This window comes from Myotis lucifugus, unplaced genomic scaffold, assembly GCF_000147115.1.
Source record: "Myotis lucifugus unplaced genomic scaffold, Myoluc2.0 scaffold_130, whole genome shotgun sequence".
In the NCBI taxonomy this organism is placed as follows: Eukaryota; Metazoa; Chordata; class Mammalia; order Chiroptera; family Vespertilionidae; genus Myotis; species Myotis lucifugus.
This window is the reverse complement of record NW_005871178.1, coordinates 2,904,908-2,930,652: the sequence shown is the minus strand read 5'-3', so window position 1 is coordinate 2,930,652 and position 25,745 is coordinate 2,904,908. Positions and strand designations below refer to the sequence as shown.

At 44.3% G+C, this 25,745-nt stretch overlaps 1 protein-coding gene across 6 annotated transcripts in view; it reads right to left on the bottom strand.

The window, feature by feature from the left end:
• Nucleotides 1-5,340: 5,340 nt before the first annotated feature.
• The window catches only part of RCL1 (RNA terminal phosphate cyclase like 1), a 65,577-nt gene continuing 45,172 nt past the window's right edge, over nucleotides 5,341-25,745 (bottom strand). For 4 of the 6 annotated variants that reach the window (XM_006094124.3, XM_014460388.2, XM_023758419.1 and 1 more), the window contains 4 exons: nucleotides 24,652-24,777; nucleotides 20,797-20,953; nucleotides 15,723-15,826; nucleotides 5,515-6,157 (listed from right to left, as the gene is read on the bottom strand). In XM_006094124.3, coding sequence (XP_006094186.1) covers nucleotides 6,007-6,157; nucleotides 15,723-15,826; nucleotides 20,797-20,953; nucleotides 24,652-24,777 — 538 coding nt within the window. In that variant the 3' untranslated portion in view covers nucleotides 5,515-6,006. Of the gene's footprint in view, nucleotides 6,158-15,722; nucleotides 15,827-20,796; nucleotides 20,954-21,561; nucleotides 22,405-24,651; nucleotides 24,778-25,745 lie in introns of those variants that run through there. The other 2 variants (XM_023758418.1, XM_023758417.1) reach the window with 2 other exon arrangements.

Sequence of the window (25,745 nt, the reverse complement as noted above, 5' to 3'; positions counted from 1 at the left end):
TCTTCTTTTCCTTTTAATTTTTTTATTCAATTAATTTTTTATTTTAGGGAGATAGAGGAAGGGAGAAAGAGAAAGAAACATCAATTTGTTGTTCTACTTATTTATGTATTCACTGGCTGATTCTCGTATGTGCCCTGATCGGGGGTCGAACCTGTAACCTTGGGTATCGGGATGAGACTCTAACCAGCTAAGCTACCCAGCCAGGGCTTGTCTCTGGTCTAGCTGAGTATATACAAGTCCAGATGTAAAGATAAACCCTGTAACTGATGCTGGCATTAACCTGTTAGGAGACTGCTTTGAATCCCCACCAGGGACTGAACAGCTAAAAGGAATCCTAAGCATTTAATACATAACCATTATGTTAATAAATACTCTCAATACAGGGTGGGCAGTAGGTATTTCCCAGCTTGCGGATGAGGAGACTCATCTCTGGGGGAGGACCTGCGCAGTGCCACGCACCTACTGACACAGCTAGGGTTCCAACATAGGTCTCATTCCTGACCCTTTGCTACTTCCACAGTGCTCTACTAAAACTCAAGAAACCAAAAGCTTTCCTCATAAATGATTGAATTATTCTTTTATAAAAAATAAAGCTTTCAGAAACAGCTTTAAAATCATAGCCACGCCAAACCTAAAAAGATGAACCCAGCCCATACTATCCTAGGTTAACAGGAAAGAGAACTACGAAACTGTGTGGTGAGAGCTTGACAGGAGAGGCACCCAGGGGTGATGAGGACACAGTGAGGGCTACCTCAGCAACTGCTGGGGCTTTGAGACTGACTAGGTGGCTCAGTGAGGGGAGCACTACACAGCTTTACTCTCGAGGCCTCTTATGGCAGGATTATTAAACCACATGTTAAAACGCAGCCATATCCCAAAGTTCTGAAGTGCTTTTTTATGACTTTGCCTTTTAAATTGCTTGACCAGCAACTCATGTAATAGATGATTAACTATGATTCCTTGGCAATCATGGGGGCTTGGAAATGCTTATGAAGAAAAAAAAGTCTCACTTATATTGTTTTTAATATTCTAACAAGGTGGGAACTGTTTCATTTTGAGAATACTTTACTATTTTTGCTCTTTTCTTTGCATAATTTGGAGCCAGTGTTGTTTTCCCTATGTTTGTTTGTTTTTTGAAAACATTTCCATTGGTTTTTCAAAAGTTTACAGATCTTAAGCACGATGCCTTTAATTGCCTAACAGATAAAATAGCAGAGGTCGAAACTATGTGGGAAGGTCCAGAAACCAAGTGCACTCAGCACTTAAAATAGCCCGAGGTCAGTTGTCGTGACCTGATACTGGATCTCTGCATGTAGCAAGCCAGGCACCATTTCAAAATATGAGGTCCCCATGAATATCTTTCCTTAAAGACAAGAAAGGGCTTCCGAATGCCTGACCACTCCCAGATGCAGCAGGAAGAGGCAGCCGTCTCTACCATTCCCCTTCCTTGGGAACACCCTCTACTCCTAAAACAGAGACAAGGTGCCCAACAGCCTCCAGAGAGCCCAGCAGCAGTCCCGCTCTCACGGCTGTGGTGACAGAGTAGTCACAGATTGGACACGTGAAGTTGTCATGTGTATTATTGTTGGGCTGGTTCATTTTCCTTCGTCTTTAAGTTTGGCCTCTGATTTCTAGAAAGTCACTTGCTTGCATCCATTTGAATATACAGTTCCCAAATCATAGCAGAAAGTGTTAAAATCAATCTGAATATTTTGGGAGGTAAAGATCTTTAGGGGGTTAGGAATGGGGAGGAAACACAGAAATAACGAGTGCCCGGAGAACTCAGAGAAAACATCTCAATGTTTAAAAAGGTTATACAATGCACCTAACCTTCCTGCCACCCCAAATAAACCTGTAAGAATAGGGGAGGGGCAGAAGAGGCAAGAGGACATCGTCCTGATTTTTCTGACCATCGCACACATCTCCCCAATTCCACAGAGGACACCCAAATGTGGAGAAGTGAATTACTTAAGGCTGTCACAGCTGGTTAGGAGCTGAGCTGGGGCAGAAAGCAAGATGAGCCTCACTTACTCCTGAGGTGCCCATCACCTCCCCTGCAGGTCCCAAGAGAGGTCTCAGCAGAGCAGGGGGCACATCCAGAGCCACTAACATCAGGACCAGGAGGAGGAGTAAACACTCTGCCCTGACCCATCAACAGGTGCGGCCCGAGGCCCCTGCCTCAGGTATGGGGTCAGATTGTCTCAAAGATATGGGCCAAATGTGACAAAGAATCAAAGCAGTCTCCAACCCAGGCAGCCCCTGACAAAATGAGTTTTTAATTTGCTTGACAGTAAAGGAATGATGTGGCTTGGCCTACGTCAGATGCCAAACATTGATAAATTGTCCCACTCAAATGGCTTCTTAGAGCTAGCCCACCAGGAGCACGAAAAGACCTGGCTGCCTATTGGCATTCCCTTGAGCTATTTAGTCACTTCTGAACATGGGCCAGAGTTCTCTGCACATGGACACTCTAGGCCCAGGTCACTACTTGTCCTCCACTCTGGAGCCAGATAAGGAATAATGGAAACCCAGGCTGGGCACACAGCTATGGTACTGCTTCCCACTCGTCACAGACTGGCTAAAATTGCCCATGGGCACCTCTACAGGTCTCCAACAAAGAACCAGCAGGAAAACTCAATGGAAACGCACATTCTAATCCTCTCACCATGACCAAGGCCCCAATAAATCCATTTCTTCACCCTGCCTTGGTCCCCTCATCTCACCCAGGTGAATCCTTTGGGCTCAGCTAAAACTGTGGTAATTTAGTTCCTTGCTGTTTCCTTTTCTCCAGGTACCTTTGATTTTACTCACTTCTTCAAGCCTCCTCTAATTCATCCTGCCTACAACCTTCACTGCCTTTTGCACCCTCAACTCTTCCCCTCAGCCACCATTGGCCTCTCCTGGGAGCCTCCCAACACCAATGACCTAATGGAAAGTGGCCACCTCCTGGTCTCTAGTTGTAGAGGGACTGAGAGGACAGGGTCACGCTGCAACTTAAGTTTTGGGTTGTTTTTTTTTTGGTTGGGTTTGTAATCGGTGATGTCCTTCACCACTTTTTATCAGAAAAGATAAAACAAAACCCCATGAGGCTTAGCTGCCTTATGACGGTAATTTGGATTTCCACAGAGTCTCCTGTTGCTCTTTCCCCATCAGCATGGCATGTTGCAATGCCCTAGCTTCCTCCACCCCTTATCAACTGTCTTGATGAATATGGCAACATAATCATGATGATGGAGGGGGGCTAGCTGGTGTTTACACAGAATATAGTTGAAAGGTGTCAACAGGCAAAGCAGGGCCTGGTAAATGACAGGAAGGTAAAGGCAATGATTCTCCCATGACCCCAATAAGGTTATGCTTTAAAAAAAAACCACAAAAAACCCATCACTAGTCTCATTGAGGGTCTATCTCAGAGTGTTCTATCTCTGTCGAGGGAGCAGATAAGCCAAGGCAGAAAACCAAGCCCCAAATGCTGGAATCTCTCATCAAACTACCCCGGGGTAGCTGGACCAATCAGGAGCTAAGCTAAGAACAAGGCTGAGGCCACAGGAGCTGACTGTCACTAAGATGTGCCAGCGACCTGCACAGGATGGCTTCTTCCCAAGAGTGGTGCTGCTCCTCTTGGGCATTTCAGAAAAAGGGCTGGGAGCAGGCTGTTTAAATATTAAATGTGTCCTCTTTTTTGGCCATATCATCACCACTACTGCCAGATATTGCCACTCCAAAAGCAGCTGTGCCAGATGGGAGGCTGGAAACCAACAGCCACTTCTGTGCTTACAGCAGATAGGGGCACACGCTCCTTCTGCTGCTTGCAATGACCTGCCTGGAGTCCATATGACACCCTAAATTGACCAACAGTACCACTGCCACAGCTTCTTTGACGGGACGAACACTCCTGCAGAGGAGTATTTGACATGCGGCCCCTTAGTTTCGTAGCCAAACATTGGAAGATCTGGGCTCAAACGTCAACAACACTAAATAAGATTTCAGCGTGTGAGGTATGCAAAATCCTCAGATGATGGACAGATTCCCATCCCCTGGCCAGTCAAACTCTAATCTAGGTATGCTATGATCAGATGACCTGAAGATAGGAAGGCTATCCAGGGGGACTGCCATCTGAGTCATTTAAAAGGAATGTTTTCCTCAGCTCGTACAAGAGGAAGTTAGATTCAAAGCACGTGAAGGATCTGATGCAACAAGACGGTCTGATGCGCCACTGCTGGCTTGAAGACTGGGCGAACCAAGTTATGAGAAAAGGGTGCAGTCTCCGTAAGCTCAGAGTTGGCCCCACCCAGCCAGAAATGAGGACCTCAAGTCCTACAACCTGAATGTTGCCAGCTGAGTCACCTGGAAGCACATTCTCAGCACTGGCTGACACCTTGACATCAGCTGTGAGACCCTAACAGAGAATCCAGCCAAGCCCACCAGGACCTCCGACCTCCAGAAGTGTGAGATGATAAATGTGTTATTATTTTAAGCTGCTAAGTTTGTGGTATGCAGCAACAGAAACTAATACAGCATGGGAAGCTCTCAGCAAGCAGAGTGCACAGTTCAAAATGGTCTGGCTTTCCTCAATGTTAGCCTCCATCGCCACATCCTCCCGCACCCCAGTCATAACAGCACAGACTTGCTCAGGCCCCGTTCACTGAAAAAGAAAAGGGTGCCAAGAGGATTAGGGAGGCAAAGACTTTTCATACTTCCAAAGCCCACCCCAGGAGGGGAGTTCCACTTGGAATCCTAATAGAATTAGATCTTCCCCCTTCTACCAACTCCAATGCCGTAACTGCAACCCTTAGTATTCCTAGACATTCGTGCTGGGGAGGCCTTTACCTGGCCCCCTTCTCATAACTGTGTTCACTGCAAGCAATCTGGAGAGATTAAGTCATGTCCACACCTGGAACAAGAGCAGGTGTGCTGAGGGGGCAGAGTCCCCAAGCACACATGTGCTTTGCCTGTGATGCAACCCACTGTGTGAATGGCGTCTTCCTGGGCCCCTCCACGTCACCATGTGGGACTTGGGAAACAGGAGGAACCAACACAAACATGAAGTCATGCTGCTCGCTGTGCTCTGAGTGACAGTTCTCTGACTCTGAGTGAGGACTCTCGTGTATTCTGCTAGCATCCATGAAACATTAATAATCTAACTTCCTAGCTTATACGTGAGGCAAAATTCCAGACTCTGACATTATTACACTAAGATCTTTAAGTCAGGTGGTCTAATGTCTTAACATTATAAATTTCAAAGGAACAAAATATCCTTCTTGAATATTCTTGCGGAGGGAATAAATTTTACATTACAGAGTTATTATGAGAATAAGAAAATGTATAGCACAACTGAGATAGAGAAAATATCCAGTAACTTTAATTGGACCCCTTCCTCCCCAACCCCCCAACCCCCAGGCACTCATCCCCACACACACAATGAACCAGACAGGGAGCAGAATCTGTCTCCAAGACAGCTGAGTCCAATCCGACGATGAGGGATGAAATGGTCTCATATACCGTGTTTTTTTTCTTCTGAAATTTGCATAACACTGCGTTACTCATAAAGAGTTTCCACTGTGGTTGTCTCATTTAATCCCTACACAGGAACCAAGGTTCAAAGAGGTCCGTCCTTGCAGAAAGAACAGTAACAGATGCCACAGGTCTGGAAAACGGCCACACGACAGGAGCCCAGGGATGTGGGCCGGGGAAGCACGGCTGACACGGAGCTGTGCCCATGGTCTAGCAGCGTGACTGTGTCCTGCAGGCCTGTTCTTTGTCCAGGTGAGCGAAGGGAGCACATCGTGACAGGCGTCCTGAGGAATGGCAATACCACTGGAGAAATGGCTGGAAACCACATGATGTAAATATGTCTTTTATTTGCATATTCTGATTGTTTTTAAATGGAAAGTGAAGAAAGGCCTCAATACCCGAGGCTATGCTGCCCTGTTTGGACTTAGTCCCTCTGGGTCCTTGGCAGCTTCTGCTTTGTCTGTAGGCGTTGGGGCCTTTGATCCTGTGACAGTATCACTTGAGGGTCTTGCTAAGGTTGGAGAAGCCAATGCCAACACAGGTCATGAGCACTTTATCCCCACCCTTGAGTTCTTCGCCACACGGCTTGGTTTCAATTTTAAACATAATCTGGAAAAAGCTCTTCAAATGCCGCAAAAATTCTATCCTAAAATATAAAAAAGGGGAAAATGAAAGAGGAATTTGATTTTTTAAAAATATATTTTTATTGATTTCAAAGAGGAAGGAAGAGGGAGATACATCAATGATGAAAGATAATCATTGATTGGCTGCCTCCTGCTCGGCCCCCCAATTGAGATTGAGCCTGCAGCCTGGGCATGTGCCCTGAATGGGAATCAGCCAGAATCAAACCGTGACCTCCTGGTTCATAAGTCGACGCTCAACCACTGAACCACACCAGCCAGGCAGAATTTGATTTTATTTAAAGTTCTCCTCCACCTAGAACCCAAGCTTTTGATTTCAAATCAAGAGGAATGACCAAAATTAAGCAATTCTCATCAAGCTGATTAAATAATATTCCTTTATAGCCTACCAGCTTCCAAAGAGGATTTGTGTGTGTATAGAGATGCACACAATACAAGCAGATGGCTTAAAGAAATAATGTTAGAGGTTAGTCCTGTCCTGCACCCGTGTTACAGTGGACATAAATGTGGCATTACTCTGAGTGGCTCCTGCAAAGAGAGAAACACATACTGTCACGATGCACAGCGTCATGCAGTAAAACCAAAGCAGAATGACTACTGCTGACGCCAAAACAGAGATGTGTCTCTTCATTCCTCAACCTCGACAACCCCCTTCCACTCAGTTAACAAATATTTACTGAGTGCCTACAATGTGTCAGGCACTGTTCCTGGTGCAGGAGATGATGCAGTCAACTAAAAATCCCTTCTCACATGACGTTTTTCAATCTAATGGGCAGACAAGGGAAGTTAAATATTCTTGAAAGGGGAAATTTAAATAGCAAACAAGGCAGATGAGGAGGAAATGTGGGTATAACAACATCTGTGTGTACATGGAAGGAGGCAATATTAAATAAGGTGGCCAGGAAAGTGCTCACAGTAAATATGGCGAGAAGTTTCATGAGGCTGTTTCTTGTCATCTCCCTTAAGACAGAGCTACGGCTTCACCCCAAGAGTACCTTGGGAACAGCAAATCTGTGGCAGGACCACGGTATGAGTATGTAGGCTTCTCCTGGGCTGGCCTATAAGACCCACCTTCATACAGGTTCCTGAAGGCTCTGATCCACTGGCAACTGATGGGGAAGGCATATCCATGTGGAAGAGTCCAGAATCACAGGCACACGTAAAGAGTCCCCCTTCCCACCCTTTTCCAGGCCCTGTCTCTCCAGTACAGAGGAGCCAGAAAGCTATTATTCACAAGCACCCCTGATGGTTTTTATCAGGCAAGTTTGAAAAACATTGGTTTAGTTAGGAACAGATGGTCTGTATACCTGAAATAAAAGTATTCCAGCAATCTTGTGTTGTGCTGCCAATCAAACCATCCAAACTCCCTACCCCAGCCAGATGGTTCTCAGCACTGAATGTACATGGGATCACCTGAGGAGCTTTCAAATTACTTATCCTGATATGCAGGTCAATGGAACGGAATTGAGAGTCAAGAAATAACCCATTTACATTCAACTGATTTTCAAAAAGGGTGCCAAGATAATTCAACAGGAAAAGAATAACCTTCTCAATAAATGGTGCTGGAACAACTTCACATAGGCCCTTTCTTCATATCATACATAAAAGATAACTCAATACTGACCCAAGATCTGCATGTAAGAGCTAAAACTATGAAACTCACAGAAGAAAACAGGAGTAAATCTTCATGATCTTGGGTTAGGTCAGGGGTGGGCAAACTTTTTGACTCGAGGGCCACAATGGGTTCTTAAACTGGACCGGAGGGCCGGAACAAAAGCATGGATGGAGTGTTTGTGTGAACTAATATAAATTCAAAGTAAACATCATTACATAAAAGGGTACGGTCTTTTTTTTTTTTAGTTTTATTCATTTCAAATGGGCCGGATCCGGCCAGCGGGCCGTAGTTTGCCCACGGCTGGGTTAGGTGGTGGTTTCTTAGACACAACAGGAAAAGCAGAATGATGAAAGAAAAAATGAATAAATTGGACTTCATAAAAATTAAAACCTTTTGTGGACACTATCAAGAAAGTGAAAATACAGTCCCCAGGGAGAAAATATTTTAAATCATATATCTGATATGGGTCTAGTATATAGGATATATAAAGAATTCTTGCAACTCAATAATAAAAATCAAATAACCCAATTTAATAATGGGTAAAGGATCTGCAAAGACATTTCTCTAAAGAAGATATCCATATAACCAATAAACACACGAAAACATGTTCAACATCATTAGTCATTAGGGAAGTGGAAATCAAAACCACTATGAGATACCACTTCACACCCAATAAAATGGTTACAGTAAAAAAGCGCTAATAACCAATGAGTGGGTCAGATAAAAAATGGTCACCACTGTGGAAAAGTCTGGCAGTTCCTCAAAATGTTAAACAAGGAGTTATCATGTGATGCAAGAATTCTACTTTTAGGTATATACAGAAATGAAAACATGCACCCCCACAAAAACTTGTCCACAAATGTTCAAAAGAGCATTATTCATAATAGTAAAAAAGTGGAAACTCAAATGCCCATTAACTGATGAATGGATAAACAAAATGTGGTATATCCATACAATGGAATACTATTCAGCCATAAAAAGAAACAAAATACAGGTACATGCTACAATATGGATGAACTTTGAAAACATTATGCTAAGTGAAAGAAGCCAGTCACCAAGAAACTCATTGTATGATTCTATTTACACGAAATGGACAGAACAGGCAACTCTATTATAGAGGCAGAGAGCAGATTAGTGATTGCCTTGGGCTGGGAGGATTGGGAGGAATGGGACAGAACCATGAATGAGTAAAGGGTTTCTTTCCGAGATGGTGAAAATGTTCTAAAATTAGATGGTAGTTATATTTACTTTGTGAACTTTGTGAATATACTAAAAACCATAGAATTGTAGGTACACTTTAAGGTAGTATATGAATTATATTTCAAAAAAGCTACTTAAAAAAATAATATATATTTGTGAAGTTAAAAAGAAGTATTGATCCCGGCTCGCACCCTCAGAGTATATAACAAACTCAATATAATGCCTTCTGCAATGAATTTCCCACCCCTTCCTGTCCCTCTGTCCTAATCAATCTAGTCAAAGTAGAGAAAGACAAAAAGAAGAAAAGGGGGCCCAAACAATTCCTCACCCTGTCTGGCTGACATGACCGGCATGTCAGTGGTTAAGAAATGAAACAGGAACTCCCTGGAGACATACGCCAGGGACCCCACGTTTTGGGGCAAACTGCAGGTTATTTAAATCATCATAATGCACTTTAGGTGTTGTTTTTCAATAATTATAACATTTTTATTTACTACAAAAACAATTAAACAATTAAAGTTCCTAGTACTTTTTTAACGTATGGTACTGCGTAAAACATTTTCCTCTATGAAGAGGGACCAAACAAAATTTACATAAGTATCTAGATTCGCTCCTTTTTCCATGGGCATGAAAAACGAGAACACTCGTGAGCGGTCCTTAACAGATGGCGCGCGTAACACGAGAAAACTCCTGAGCGGTACGAAATGTGTTAAGAAATGAAACATGAACTCCCTGGAGAGTATTTCTGATAAGTGCTACATACACACCAAAAAATTTCTTATTTCTTTTTTCATTTTTTTTCATTTATTTATTTATTTTCAGAGAGAGAGGAAGGGAGAAGGATAGAAACATTGATGAGAGAAACATCATCGATCTGCTGCCTCCTGCATGTCCTCTACTGGGGATGGAGCCTGCAACCCAGGCATGTGCCCTGACTCAGAATCAAACCAGGGACTTATTGGTTCCTGGGTCGATGCTCAACCACTGACCCACACCAGCCAGACATCACCTCTTTTTAAAAGTTAGAGAGAGAGGAGGAGGGAAGGGGAAAAGGAAGGGTGGGGGGAGAGAGAAACATTGATTTGCTGTTCCACAACAAATGTTATTTATACATTCATTGGCTGCTTCTTGTACGTGCCCTAATCAGAGATTGAACTTGCAACCTTGGCATATCGGGACAATGCTCTAACCAACTGAGTTACCCGGCCAGGGCCAATTCCTCTCTCTCCACTGAAACCCATTATACATGATAGGCATTATGTCTGGCATTCACTAATGAGGCAAGAAATAGAATTTAGGAGTTAGGACTAATTTTGAGAAATGACTTAGCAATTAAGGGAAGTCAGTTCTTTCCCTGCTGCCTTTCCTGTCTTACCAATTTTCAGGTTTTTGCACCCCACCCTGTCCTAGGAAAAAAAGAAAAACATCAAACCCATAGATAAACAGTCCACATCTGTGGGCAAAGCCTCCAGCTGGCAGCAGTGCAGACAAAGCCAGCATCTCACCCACTCATCTGCATTCCGAGGAGGAAACAGCTTGCTCTCTCTCTCGCTGCTGACCGGGCTCTAATACAGGCCTGCTACCAGAGCCTCCCCAGCCTACTTCACTCTGAATCGTTCAACTGTGCTGGAAAAACCAGACACCCCACCAGCTGGCAGAACTCCTAAGAGGCCTCAGCTTGCTTCAGATCTCTTGGAGAAGGATGGAGAAACACAGGTTTGAGTGTGCAGGCCTACATATTTGCAGCTGAGGTATTTGTAGCCTTTGGAATCGTTAGAAAAAGCAAAGTCGGTTCCACTTTTTACACAATGTTCTGCCAAGGGCCTGTCTGAGGAAGACTCTGTAAGGGACTGGATTAAGGTATGCTTCAGAATGTCCTCCTACCTCCAGCTATCAAACATGCTCAGAGCTGAGAAACAACCAGACAATATTAAATCCTAACGAACAGTCTCTTTAAGAAAATGAAAAGCAAACAGAGAATAAACCCGCCCCACATACACACGCAGTGAGCAAAGGTCACGTCCGGTGCTGATCCACATCCTCTCCACAGCCCCAAGCACAGGCCCCACCAGGCCCCACCTCTTCCCTTTCCTTCTCTTCCAAGCACCATTCTGTAGATCCACAACTTCCCAGACACAACCACATGGCCGCACAGCCAGGCAAAAGAGAGCCATGCACACAGAGCCTTGAGAGAGAGGACTGCCCACCTGCGCAGTGTAACTGGCAGCTTTTTAGACCAACCATGTTAGGCAGCTGGGACTATAATTCCCGTGAGAAGGACTGAAGAGAACTAAATCTGTAGTAAACTATTTTTCCTAATACAAAGTGACTTATCTAAAAAAAAACAAACCCAGACCATGAAAGCCTTCAGGCCCCCTGAGAAGCAGGTTTCGAGAATCCTGGAAAACAGATAATTTTTCCCGTATATCTTCCAAGAGTAGGTTGTTCCCACCAGCATTGTTGATCAACAGGTGACAGCCATTGGGCTCAAAGTCATCTATCCTTTGAATCCCAACTGCCCAGGATTGACCAGGTGACAGGCCCTGCCCCTTAAATACAGCATCGCTCACCAGGTCCCTCTTCTGATGCCTGCTGGAGAGTGGAGGTGAAAGCAATCATGGGAAGCGCTCTCTCTCTCTCTCTCTCTCTCTCTCAACTCCACAAACACAAACCACAACAGAGGGTCTTGATTCCTGCTCCACCAAACCACTCAGATATTGGGGTTACCTACTTCTCAGGTCTAAGGAGGGGTGAGAGACCTGGGGGTGAGAAGAGAATCTGCTGGATGGGGCCCCTGTAGTCATTATACCACAGCTTTAAATGTATTGGCGGTGCTTTTTCTCCAGACAGAGGCTTTCCCAAAGCCCAGCTGGCCTCTGCTCTAAGAACAAACTCGGTTATGAAGGCAGAAGGAGACAGACAGGCTGGTTGCATGGTTGGGAGATGTGGGTCCCAGGACAAGTTTGGCTAAAAACTCACTATGAGCAGGTCCCTGAACTCTCTTGCTCATCCGAAAAGTAAAGACACCACTTGCTTTTACCATATGCCAAATATGGTCTGCGGCTCAAACAGTTTAATAAAGGTGACAGGGCTTTGCAGCATTTAAACACAATTAAATCACAACTGTCAGGGGGAGTGGTATCCTGCCAGCTGAGGAGAGCAGTTAAACAACTGAACCCAAATAGCTGCAGGTTTGGCCGGCACGAAAAACCGAAGAGGCACGGTTCATTTTAGATTCCAAGTAAAGACGGGAGATCATTTTGCAGCATCACTTGAACTGAGGATTCTGGAAAGGCGTGGCATGGCATCCTGCCTCGGGCAGGGAGGTGTCTGAAGTCCAGGAACAGGGGCGGAATCCCAGCACTTGCATAAGAGCAGTGGGTCCGGGAAGCATGGACTCTGGGCAAGACTGCCTGGCTCCTAACTCCACTTGCTGACTATGTGACCTTGGGCACATGAATCAACTTCTCTGTGCCTCAGTCCCCACGCCTGTAAAATGGAGCGTGCAATAGTAACCTCCTAGGGTTATGATGAAAACTAAATGAGTTCGCATTTGTCAAGTGCTTAAAACATTGGGCCAGCAGTAAATACTGTGTTAAGTAAACACCTACCTTACAGAGTTCTTGGGAACAGTGAGTTGTGTGTTGTTTATTTAGCAATATGACTGCAGTAGTTGGTCATAAATTTAAAAATTAATGGATACAGATTTATAGATATCTCTGAGCAAACACTTTACAGCTGACTTTAGGCCTGAGATAACCCAAAGCAAGTTGACTGGGCCTCCTGGTGTTCAGAGTGACCTTAACAGGAGATTGAGTTTTCCCAGGCTGGGGCAGGGCAAGGGCGTATCCGGGCGGAAACTGCAGTGTCCGGCACTGATTGGGCTCTGCCAGGCCCTCTGTATTGCTGGCTGGGAGCACTAAGTACCTGACCTTTTTAAGCCTTGCTCCATCTCCACAAACCCGACTTCAGGACCATTCACCTTCTCCATAGATAAGACCAAGGCTCAGAGATGCTACACGCTGTCCCCGGTCCCCCGGGAGAGCCAGCACTGAAATCGGGGAGGCTGCACTTCCACGACCATGTACCGACAACATGTAACTGCAGTCTCCAATCAGATAATTTGTGAAAGTGTGATTTTCTTGCTGTTAATTCCACTTTTAAATAAAGTATAAATCCTCCCTAAACTGTAATATAAAGCTTTTTCAGGGGAAGGTGGAATCACTGTCACCAATTGTAAACCACCTGAAACTCAACAAAATGAACAGAAATAGGTTTTCCGCATATCAGCATGTTAGCCAATACTATTTTATTCTTCTGAAAAACATCTCTCTGGCCTTCCTGAAAGATTTCACACATATAGATGTGCTTTCTCAAGTAACACAGGAAACCACCAACAGAAGTAAGACAGAGTGAAGAATAAAGGGAAGAACAAATACCCTTATTTTCCAGAAAGGGTTTCAAAGCAATACTATAAGAAAACACATCCCCCTTAATCCCAGTGCTACAGAAAAAAAAAAAAAAAACCTTAAAAACTTTTTAAACAAATCAGAATGTGAAAACTGCCACAAGAAATACATTTCTTGATTCTAGTTTTCTTGAGAAATTTGAGAATTCAAAAAGTAGATTTTTATGACTTTAAGTATACTTTATAAAAATAAGTGAGTTTGGTCTCCAAAACTCTTAAATCCAACTAGGATCCCCACCCCCCACCACAATTATACTAATTATAGATTCTGTGCCTTTTTCATCCTAAGCTGTACTCACAAATATGATAACTTTGTCTATACGGTCCTAGAAGGACATCTATTTCTTCCCACCTTTGCCCTTCATCACTCTGGATCCCTGGAGCCTTCCACAATGATAACAAGCAACAAGGGTCCCAAACAGATACAGCTTTCAAAAATAAACTCCTTACAATCTCCTGCCCCCACCGTGTGCTTGCTTACCAAAAAGAAAGGAGGCGGCGCTGTCCACCCCATGGCAGCCCCTCCTGTGTGAAACCCCGGGAGGCAGGAAACCCAGAGAAACATAGCCCCAAGTTTCAAACACAATTTTGCTATTTGTCCCAGGCCTGTAAAGCTCCATTCAGAGCAGACCACTTTGTTTTCCTGGGAGATGTAGTCATTTTAGACGAGGTTTCTGGAAGACAAGACTGCAATTAATGTTTGGTGAGGGGGTATACGAGGAGGACACGGGAACTTGAAAAAAAAAAGTCCTGGCACATCTTGACCATCTCCACAGGGGCTGCTGACTTGAAAAAAACTATAAAGGCCCTGTAGCCAAACTGAAAAAAAAACAACTCTAAGAGCCAAAAAAAAAAAAAAGGGTCAAGGAAAACTAAAAATATAGATTTCCTTTTGAACATAATGTTCTGCCAAACCCCATGCCCCACGACCACACACATCTAGAGACTGCCTCAAGCGGTGTGAGCGGTCAGGCCTTCGCTGCCCTGAAGCAGGGGCTGGGAAGGCAGCAGCAGCAGCAGCAAGAGAGTTGGCTGAAGGGGCCTGGTGGTCACAGAGCAGTCAGCGCTTCCAGACAACGCTCTACTGGAAGTGAATCTCTGCACTCAGGCCATGTGTGTGCCCCCTCGCCTCCTCTCCAAACACCTTAGCTACAAAGTCTGTTTCAGCAATGTTGATACCTGGCGTTAGTGTCCACTGAGGATTACTCGATTTCAGGTGCCTGTCCCCTGAAATTATTTTACAACTGTTAGCAGATAATGTGGTCCTCACAGCTTCCTGCTTATCAGTCTTCCCCCACTGCTCAGAGTGTCTTCTTCTCCATTGCCATGTTCCAAAAAACCTCCCACCACCAACTCCAAATAAAAAAACCCCCAAAACAATCTCTTTCAAGCTTCTGGTCTCCATGCGCCCCAAGCGATGTTCCAGAGGTACAATGCCCCCTCCGCAGTGCTGGCCCCTTACTCAATGTGATGGCACCACCATTCTTCAGTTATCACAGTACTGTACCTTCCAGATATACAGCATCGGTACCATGATAACCGAAAAAGGACAGTTCAGTCTATATCTACCTGAGTGTCTCCTCCCACACAGGCCCACTCCCGCCCCACCCACAGATGGCCGTGTAATGATCTCGAGCACATGGACGCACACCCAGAGGTCAGGGCTCAAACAGGCTGCTTACAGCAAGCTCATCTGCTACCTATGGGAAGTGCTGCTTCCACTGTGCTGTTAACAATCCAAGTCTTCTCATCGGCTGCTCTTTTTGTAGAGCGCTTGCTTTAATGCCTCAGCAGTCATCTTCTGATAACATCCAATGGCCTCAAACTCACCTTCACAATACCCCCACTGGTCCAGTGGCATTACTATAGACTTTGCCTCTTTTTTCATCTTTCCAGCCAGTTTATACCCTATCATGTTGGACAAAAAGACAGCCCTATTTGCCACGGGTAGGGAAAAGAGGGGATTAAAAAAAAAACCTAACAAAATCTAAGTTATAATGGAACCAGATTACCTCCAAAATGAGAAAAATCTAAAGCATAGACAAAAGAACTGTCTAATATACCACACAACTTCAATGGCATGGGAATAATGCAACTACAGAAGAGAAAGGAAGGCAAGACGCCTGCCAAACACCAGGTTAAGACTGATAACCTCCAGCTCATTCCAGGATCAGTCCAAGCAGGTGTTCACAGCGATAGGCTATGCACAGTCCAGCACCTTTGTCATGTCATGCAACTGGAAGATTAAATTGGACAGCAGTAATGAGGCTGAGCGAAAACAACTCACGTGTAGGGAGAGAGCGGTCCTAGCAGGACTTTGGAAACGTCCTGCTGCCCAAGGGTCATGAACAACAGAGCCAGGCTTTGGTTGGTCGAGTCCACACATCCACCCTATAAATACAAACACTTTCAAGATTAGTCGTTATACCAACCAGAGAATGGAAAACCAAGAAAACAGTCACAAATACCCAGAATATCAGAACCACAGAAGAGCAGATTGCAAAGTTCAAGCAATAATAAAACAGAATACAAGTCTTTTCAGAGGAATCCTTGTATCACTTAACTTTGGGGGGTTAAACTAACTGGTCATCAAAGCAATTGTATTAGCTGAGACCATCAGGATAAATAGACATTCAAGTTTACTGAGGTGTATCTAAGGAAAAATAAAAATTCCCCTCGGTAATTAAAGCGGCAGCAGCAGCAGGACACATAAACAAAAAAAGCATAATCAGTTCCAGGAAATGTACAGGTCATTAACAAGGGTGGGGTGGATGCGGCTTGTTTATTTAATCTGTCAGGGAACACCACAGTCGATCTGACTTGGAAGGGTCTTAGCCTAAAACTTATCCCATCACATTCAAAACTGCTTGTCAAGTTACATTAGTGTCTCCTTGTGACTCTTCCTGTGCATCTTTAACTGGAGAATTACTAAGACCAGATTTCTCCATTCTTACTATTTACGTACTATTTCCCGCCACTTTTCCTTCCTTTTCTCCCAAATCGATAAGCACAACAGAATTTTCACACACTTTCTCCTGAGGATTGTTTTGGTTGCCCTCCTTCTTTCATTCTTGGGTTTCTTGACCATTTCAGCCATTCTGCTTCTACTACATGCATGCATGACTCGTTTATATGTGTGCCTTAAAAATGTCTTTATTGCCCTGGCCAGTGTTGCTGAAGTGGTTACAGTGTCAGCCTGCACACCAAAGGGTCTCAGATTCGATTCCCAGTCAAGGGCATGTACTTGGGTTTCAGGTTCACTCCCTGCCCCCATTAGGGCATGTGCAGGGAGGCAAACAGTCGATGTGTCTCTCACATCAGTGTTTCTCTCTCTCTCTCTCTCTCTCTCTCCCTCCCTCCCTCCCTCCCTCTCTCTCTCTCTCCCTCATTCCCACTCTCTTTGAAAAGCAATGGAAAAAAGGTATCCTCAGGTGAGAATTAGCAAACACAAAAAAGTCTTTCTGATCATTCTTTCTGAAATAACTTTATTTAAAATAATTCAAACTTACATTGTACACAGTGAAAGAGGGATGACCTTGAATTTCTACGTATTTTCTACATGCCACAAAAAGAACCGTTTCTGATGATGGCACATCACTATCCAAGCCTAGACTCCCAGTCTTTAAAAAGAACACGTGGCTACTCCCTTCTTAAAAAAAAAAAAAAGTTTTTACTGATTTTAGAGAAAGGAAAAGGGAGATGGAGAAACGATGAGAGAGAGAGAGAAACATGATCAGCCGCCTCCTGCACGCGCAACCCAGGCATGTGCCCTGACTGGGAATCGAACCGGCGACCTCTTGGTGCATGGGGATGATGTTCAACCACTAAGCCACACCAGCCAGGCAACCTCTCTCAAATGCATGCAGTGTAGGGAATAAATCAATTATCAGCACAAACACTCATTCTTTGCCATCAGACCTCATTTACAACTGAGCAGGAAAATAGGGGGCTTATCCTACTGCCAGCTTTTATGAAAATCTACTGCTCTTCCTAAACTACCTTAATAGTTCTCTCTAAGCCAGTGGTTCTCAACCTTCTGGCCCTTTAAATACAGTTCCTCATGTTGTGACCCAACCATAAAATTATTTTCGTTGCTACTTCATAACTGTAATGTTGCTACTGTTATGAATCGTAATGTAAATATCTGATATGCAGGATGGTCTTAGGCGACCCCTGTGAAAGGGTCGTTCGACCGCCAAAGGGGTCGCGACCCACAGGTTGAGAACCGCTGCTCTAAGCCAATGTTAGGACAAGAGGTGTAACGTACGTATTTCCATTAAAAAACAAACAAACAACAAAAACTCTGATCCATGGAGAATCTGAGGACCAACGAAAGTGTTTTTACAAAAACTTGCTCCTTTCACAGACTGTAAGTGTTTCAAGAGATTTAGACGGAAGGGCATGCTGGAGAAGATCAGGAGAGGACTCCCACTCCTGTAAGTGGGGACAGCAGCACACGTGGTGGGGACAGGGGTTGGGGGGAGGGTAGGAGACAGAGGCAGCTTAAAAGATGGACAGAAAAGGCAGTTTCAGAAAGCCTGGAACACAATCAAGAGGACTTGGTTGGTAACTGATGAGACATAAATAGAACAAGAGGGATTAGATCAGAGGACTACAATGTTGATAAAAATAAACAGCACCTTCAAAGGGGACATGTTTTTATTATTCTTTTAAACCATGTCATGTCACAGACATATAAAGAATTATCCATAAAAACATGAAGCATTTTCATCCTTTTAACAACTAAAGACCATAGACACACACAAAAGAAATTTTCTTAATGATTAGAACTAACAAACAAACTTGGTGCAGGCACAATGAAATGGTTTTAAGTAGAACTTAACTAGAGTAAAGGGAGGGAAATAAAATAACTTAATCCAGATTCCATGTTTTCTCTCTGTGGCCTTGCTTTCACCCTGAGGCCTATAACGTGCTATTTATGAGGATACAGAACCCTCCCTCCAGCTGGGTTCTTCTGTAATGTGATGCTTCCAATTCCCCCAGGTCTACTGGAGAGAGATGGGAGGGTCCCCACGGTCAGAGGGTCTGCAAGCCACAAGGAAGGGAAACCTGAACCAATTGCCAGGGGCTTAGGGACGCATGGATCACATGCACAGTCTGTCGTCACAGGTGTCTAGATCAGCAGTCGCCAACCGATGGTCCTTGGACCACTGGTGGCCCGTGAGGTCCGAAAGGTTGGCGGTCGCTGGTTTAAGGAAACCTTTGGAGCAGCGGTCGCCAACCGGTGGTCCATGGACCACTGACGGTCCATGAGGTCCGAAAGGTTGGAGACCGCTGGTTGAGATGACTAACTTCCTGAATTAAGTGACATGGTAACCTCTTGATCGTTTATTTACTCCCAACTTTTAGTTACCACTCATCTTTCAAAAAAAAAAAAATCACTAAATTAAGCATCAAACACAGGGCTGATTTAGCATCAAAAAAGCTAAGGCCAGCCTTTGGCCACACAAGAAGTGTGAGAAGATACTTCCTCCTGCAGGAGGATTTCATTTGAGAGGGCATTTCTTTCCGCCACTATTTGCTAGCTGAATGGTGAGGACAGGGAGTAGAGTACTCCGCTGAAGACACAATTATAGGTCCTTTGTCTTCCATTTTAATTAGATGAACATTAATTAAAACCATTAAGACCTGGACATTTTAGTGAACTCTGAAGCAGTTCATTCTTACTTGTTCCACCTTGCAACCAATGAGGTATTGTTGAGAACGGTGACTGGGCGGGGAGAAGACTTGGCTGTAGGCTATTTCCTTAGCCAGGCCTGTGCAGGGATCAATACCCATGAACCAGGCGCCACTCTACCACAATGATTAATAAATTACAGCGACAAAAAGTATTTAAAAATAAAACAAAATCACCTGTTTTATTTCATAAGGGCTCACATATGATCTTTTTTTAAAATATATTTTATTGATATTTTACAGAGAGGAAGGGAGAGGGATAAAGAGTCAGAAACATCAATGAGAGAGAAACATGGATCAGTTGCCTCCCGCACATCCCCTACTGGGGATGTGCCCACAACCAAGGTACATGCCCCTGACCGGATTTGAACCTGGGACCCTTCAGTCCGCAGGCCGATGCTCTATCCACTGAGCCTAACCAGTTAGGGCTCACATATGATTTTTGCTACTTTAAACAGGGCAAAGCTTCCTTGGAGACTTCAGGAAAGAACCACAGAAATGTCAACTAAATGAGACTAAATACACAGATAAATACAGAGATGAAAGGCTCTGCAGCTGAAGAGAAAAGGCAATTTACAAACACTATACACCATGCAATAGCAAATCACCCAAAGTATAGTTTTTGCTAGTGCTCAGCTCAAGAATGTGGGGCCTCGCATACAGAGCAGAGAAATAAGCATTCCTGGGAGCCTGTCCTGGATTCTGCATGTCAAGGAGAAGGTTTCACCTTCTGACATGGATCCGAGGCAAGGATTGTACAGACAACCAGAAATCCTGAGGCCAGATTTGTGACTCTCCTCTAACCAAGTATATGGGACCTTAAAGAATGTTTTTTCAAGCAGCTTCATCTTATTTCTCCTGCCATCATCTTTCTTTCCCTCCCAATTCCTCCCTTGCTTATTTTAGGTCACCTCGACTATTTTTGGGAAACAGGAAGAGCGTATGTATGCCTGTCTACATGTTGTTTGTATGGACTGACAGAGAAAAACCTGTGACAACTGAGAGGACAGGTTGGCCCAGGTTGGTCTGAGCTGCAGAAGCAAATGGCAACAGATGAAGTCTTGTCTTCAGCTTCATCACCCTTTCTGTCTCCTGTGTTCTCGCCTTTCCAAAGCCCCTGCCATGCTCAGACACAGACCTGCCTTCCCTAGACATTCTTCTATGCTCCAGAACACGCTGCAAATTCTAGCCTGTTGACACTATTTTGTATCTGACACAACTGTCACATACAAATCGCCATTTCCAACTCCTCAAAGAACCTGAAAACAATGAGCCCCCATCCTCACATGGCAAGGACGGGGGAGCTGGGAGATGGCACCTGTTCTGGTTGCGGCACTGTATCCTCTTCAAGTGGGCAGTCACCAGCTAACCTGCTTCATTTTACACCTTTTCTTTCCTGAATAACGCTGTCTCAGCTTTTTAAGTGTCCACACTGTTAAAACGTACCTGCCCTGTGTCCCAAATCCGAGGAACTGGATCTCTGCTTACTGACTAGTTCAGCTAATCCATTCAACCAGTTCATGTTAAACTGTTTAACGGGTAGGAAGAGTTAACTCCTTGGCATAAGCCCTTGAACAGGGAAGAAAGTTGCTAAGGAGTGAGAATGAAACAATGAACTGCTTCCTGATGGCTCCTCTCCCGACTGGCAGAGGCGGAGGACATACCCTGTAGATTTCTTCAAGCAGCAGCTTGGCACAGTTCCTGCCCAGGTCCTCTGGAAGCACCGCCGCCCCCTGGCCCTGGGGGTTGGAGGTCAGCTCAGCACTGAGGAAGGTGCCGTTGGTGGTCTCGGCAACCAGTGACAATCCAAAGCCTGGAGACCTGGGGATTCAAAGGCACAGACACTGAGTAGGGTTAATGAAGTGGGGTTCGGGCACCAGCAAAAGGAAAGAGAAAACAAACATCTCTCTCAAGGCACTCTGCGTTGTTACAGCAAGCCCTGCTGGAGTTCCCACTAGCTTGCGCTGGAAATACACATGACTTGGTGAGAGCGCACCTGGCAGAACCAAGGAAGGTGCAAGTTTACATCGCTTTTCCTATTAGCCCCTCCCATCCCTGCCTTCTCCTGCCCCTCCCACACTGTGAAAGATCCTGCTGTGAGAGTTTATAGGAGCATTAACAAGGGCTACCAGATATTCGGCACCTACTTTCTGCCAGTTTCTGACCTAGGGGCTTTGACACTACAATTCTGCAGAGTAGGTAATATGTGCCCGTCTTACAAATGAGGAAATGGAGAAATTAAGCAACCTGCACCACGTCCACACAGCTAGGAAGTGACTGAGATGTGTTTCCAATGCAGGTCTTCCAGACTCCAAAGCCTACCCAAGTTCGCCACCACAGCCCTCACAACCAACCCAGAAGGTGTAAGTGGCCTGGAGACCACCTCATTACAGCTCCTCTTCGAATACATCAAACTCCTCCCCGCCCCCGCCCCCCCGCACCCCAAGTAATGAAAAGTGCCACATAAGCCAGGAAGAGTCCAGATAAGGCTCACCTTTGTTTGTGTCCCTAAGGGACATCTCTAACTCAGAATTCAATTAATAGCATCAAAGAGCTGGCACATGTTCTCTCCCACTGTGCTTCTACCACCCAGCAGCCAGAACCTAATACCCTCTGGTCAAGGACCACATTCGTAATTCCAACAAGCACCTGCTGCCATGGGCCAGGAACTGGGGGCCCTGCGGTAAACACAAGAGTTCCTGCCCTCACCGACTTCAGTGACAACCAGTTTGACACAAAACACAATCAGTTCGTAAACAATAAAACACAAGCACCTCTCCACAAAACTTCCAGATCTGACACCTCAAATCTCCTTTGCCTCATGCCTTGTCAGTAAACGTGTCACCAGAGAGGAGCAGCAGCCACCGTCCACACACAGCACACACAGATCTGCTCCTCTGACAGAGTTCATAAAGCACCTTCTATGCGCTCTCTGCAAAACTAGCCAAGATATTTGTTTCAGAAAAACTATGTGTAAAATTAATGATGCCTCAGATGCACTATGAGCTCACTATAGGAATTATGATGGTCAGTTGTCAATTTCCTTATTTTTACATCGATGATCTATGCAGTCCAAGGTTAACAGCACCTGCCAAGGGAAGGGGTGCAATGAGCTACCGACGTAATCAAAGGCTCGGGGGCACTCTGTGATGCTTAACCACCTCACCCTGTGCTGCCCGTCCATCGTCATGGGACATTTCAGCACAATCTCAAGTTGCCTTTGAGTTGCTTGACCAGGAGCAGGGAGGGGACATTGGCCTCTGCAGGAGAGGCAGTGGAATATAAAATGAACGAGTAGGAAATGGAGGGGAGGGAGAACCAGGAGATAAGCTCCGATCACTGCTTTAACCCACTTACCTGAATTTCCCAAGAACTTCCTAATTTTCTCATCCATATAAATTCTGTGAGGAATGCAGACTTACTATAATAAACTTTACAGTTGATCAGGATCGTTCCATTTGATGTTATATTTGTTTTACAGGAAACAAGGTAACGTATTAGGCTATATATATACAACTCCAATTTTCTCCCCAATTGGGGTGTGTGACCAAGCAGCTGGTCACCAGGTGACCTCACTGAAAATGCACATTGGTGTGGTTTACAAGTGGCAGCCTCCAAAACTTTCCAACTGGTAAAGGACTAGTTGTTTATTTTTTTAAGTTGTGCCTGTGAGAGTCAACATGATACCACCCTGGACAGATGTGCATGTTGGTCACAGCACTGACAGAGGCACCAGGAACTGCTGGCCCCACAACACAGGCCTAACTGACATGCATATTTCACCAACTCAGAAGAGGAAAATAATACCCATCCATGACTTCATAATTTCATAACAGAGAAGGAAAAACACTGTATCATCTGTAACTTAAGATTCAGAAAACTAAACATGGACTTATCATACATGGGTTTTAACTTTTTAAGGGGAGCTTGGAGTTGATGACCCACAAGTCCACTAGCACCCACATCTTGATCCATGTGTGAGCTTCCTACAGTGTGACAATGCACTGGGGTCAGCTGAGTCAGTCATAAAAAGCCACACTGGTGGCAGTATGGCCTCAAGCCTGCTCTGCTTCACCCCTGGCCACCCTGTGGTAGATACTGAGGCCATAATTCCAACTGCTGACATAATTACAGACCTGTGGCCAATGGAAGAGAAAGGAAAGAACAGCCTTAGCAGCTACCGTTTCTGCAGCCCCTACTATGGGCCAGGCATTGCTTAGTGCAAGCATGAGTCTCGAGTTTGACATGCTTGCCTTGGTGGCGTACATATGTGATCTTTTCATCTTTACAGCTACCTAGGGATGTTACCACTGCCACAGTTTGAACAAGGAAAACACTGGTGATATTCGAGCAATATGCACAGGTCTGGGACCATCACTGACCTTTCCAACCCCAGAGGAAAGGGCCAACTTTGCACACAAATCCTTTCCCAACTGTCACCTCTGACACCACCACCCCTGTTACTTTGGACTATGAGCCACTACGGTGTTTCTGAAATCAACATCTTTTCCTTGGGCCTCACGAAGGTCAGAGATCCCGTAACACAGTCACCCTCCTTAGCTCTCTTTCCTTTTGTTGTGGAAGTTAAAAGGAGCCTCAGAAGGAACATCCATGAAAAGGGTTAGCTGCAGCACCACTTAGGAAAAAATTGACTTAACTCACTATCAACCTTAGAACCCGATATTCTTTTTTTTTAGGAGGCAACCTGAAAACTTCAGATCTGAAGTACAATAATACTGTCACTAAAATGTTTTAGCAAAAACAAACCCACACAGGTAAAGCAAATTTCGCAAAATATTCATCATTAACTACAGGTAGCAGGAATATATAGGTGTTCACTATACTATCCTTTCAAGTTCTCTTTATTTCTCCCCCAATTACAGTTTATATTTGATATTATTTTATATTAGTTTCAGGTCAACTTTTCTTTATGTTTAACATTTTCATAGTAAAAAATAAAACAAACAAACAAAAACGGTTTTAATTGCTTCCCTAACTTACTGGTTTCTAAAAATACAACAAAAGCCCAAAACATAGATCATTAACTTTTTATTTTCTAAAGCGGGGGTTTTCCACAAAGGCTTTCATTAAACCAAATCCAATCTGCAATAACAACTCTCTCTGGCTCCAGGGGTGTTGTTCCCCTAAACAGAGAGAGAATCTGACTGGCACTTTGGCCAACAAAGGATTTTTGCCTAAACTGTTATTTCCTCAGAGTGGAAGAACTTGTTTACTTTAACTTTTTGTGGGAACAGAGTACAGATGGAATTTAAAGCTTAAAGCACTGCTAGTAAATAGCTAGGTTTTCATTCCCCCCGGGTAGGGATGGACCCCTCATCTCCCAGCACCAGCCACTGCGATGCTTTCCATGAGATAGGAATTATTGGTGGCAATGGCAGTAAGTCAGAAGGAAATCAAATCTGAAATTGTCCTTCCTCTGGCCGCCCAATCTCAGAGCTGAGTATGAAAAAGGCTAGGGTAGCTGCAGAATTAGACTCCCAAAATGCACAGGCACTTACTTCCCAGAGTTGACTCCTTTCATGTGGTCTGTGTAAATGTAGATGTCGGGTATAAACTTATTGAGGATGCTCCTTGCAGAATCCACAATCCGGTTCGCCATCTGAGGTGATACACGGACGGAGTACCTGCAACCTAGAGTTAAGGGCGTCATTCTCCTTGGACTTCAGAGCAGAAAAACATCCAAGAGCTAGCAAATATTTGTGAAACTGTAATGATAAACTGGGACTTCTAATTGCATTTAATTTTCTAACTGTACTTCATCACTTACCTGTATAGTACCATCACCAATTTTTATATTGTTATTTTATTTAATATATAACTTTATATATAGTTATACAAGGCTTAAATGCTCATGGTGGGGAAAACCAAACAATATAAAGAGTTGGAAAGTAAAACCTCCCAACCTTGATATAAATTTCCCACCCAGACCCCTGCCCTTAGAAATGATTCAACTCAATTCTGGAACAAATGAAGGCAAATGCCTCGTATGGCATGAGCCAAGCTCCCTTTGAGGTATTCTCTGATCATCCCCATTGCTGTAACCAACGAGTCTCTCTTAGGACCTAAGATCAGAACAGATGCTACACTGCTGATAGGAAAAACAGGAAAAAAAAGAGAGAAAAAAGGAAAAGAGCATGTAAAGGACTAAACAGCTTTTTGTTTTTTTTAAATGCACAGAGACTATTTTCAATTATTTGAGTTTCAATCACTCCATTTGTGGATGATTCAGACTCGTCACAACTGCTACCATATGGTCAAAATACTGGTAATTAGCAGTTTTATAACAGGGACCCCAGAAAGGAGAGGAGGAAGATACTTAGCAATGCAAGTAAAAAGGCTGGTGCTTAAGAAAGTGGAAAACACAGAGACTGGTTCTCCCCAATCCAATAAAAAATAAGTATGCAATGAGCACTTTTAATGTGCAATGCATGGCCATAAGCCAGCTAGATATGCAGGGCAGGGGCTAAAAGAAGGGAGAAGTAATAACATGTGCTCTTCCCACTCCCCTTATACAAACCTCATGTGGCAAGTCCAATAGGGAAAACAAGGTGTGTGGTCGGCCCATTTCAGCTCAACTCTCCAAAAACTACTA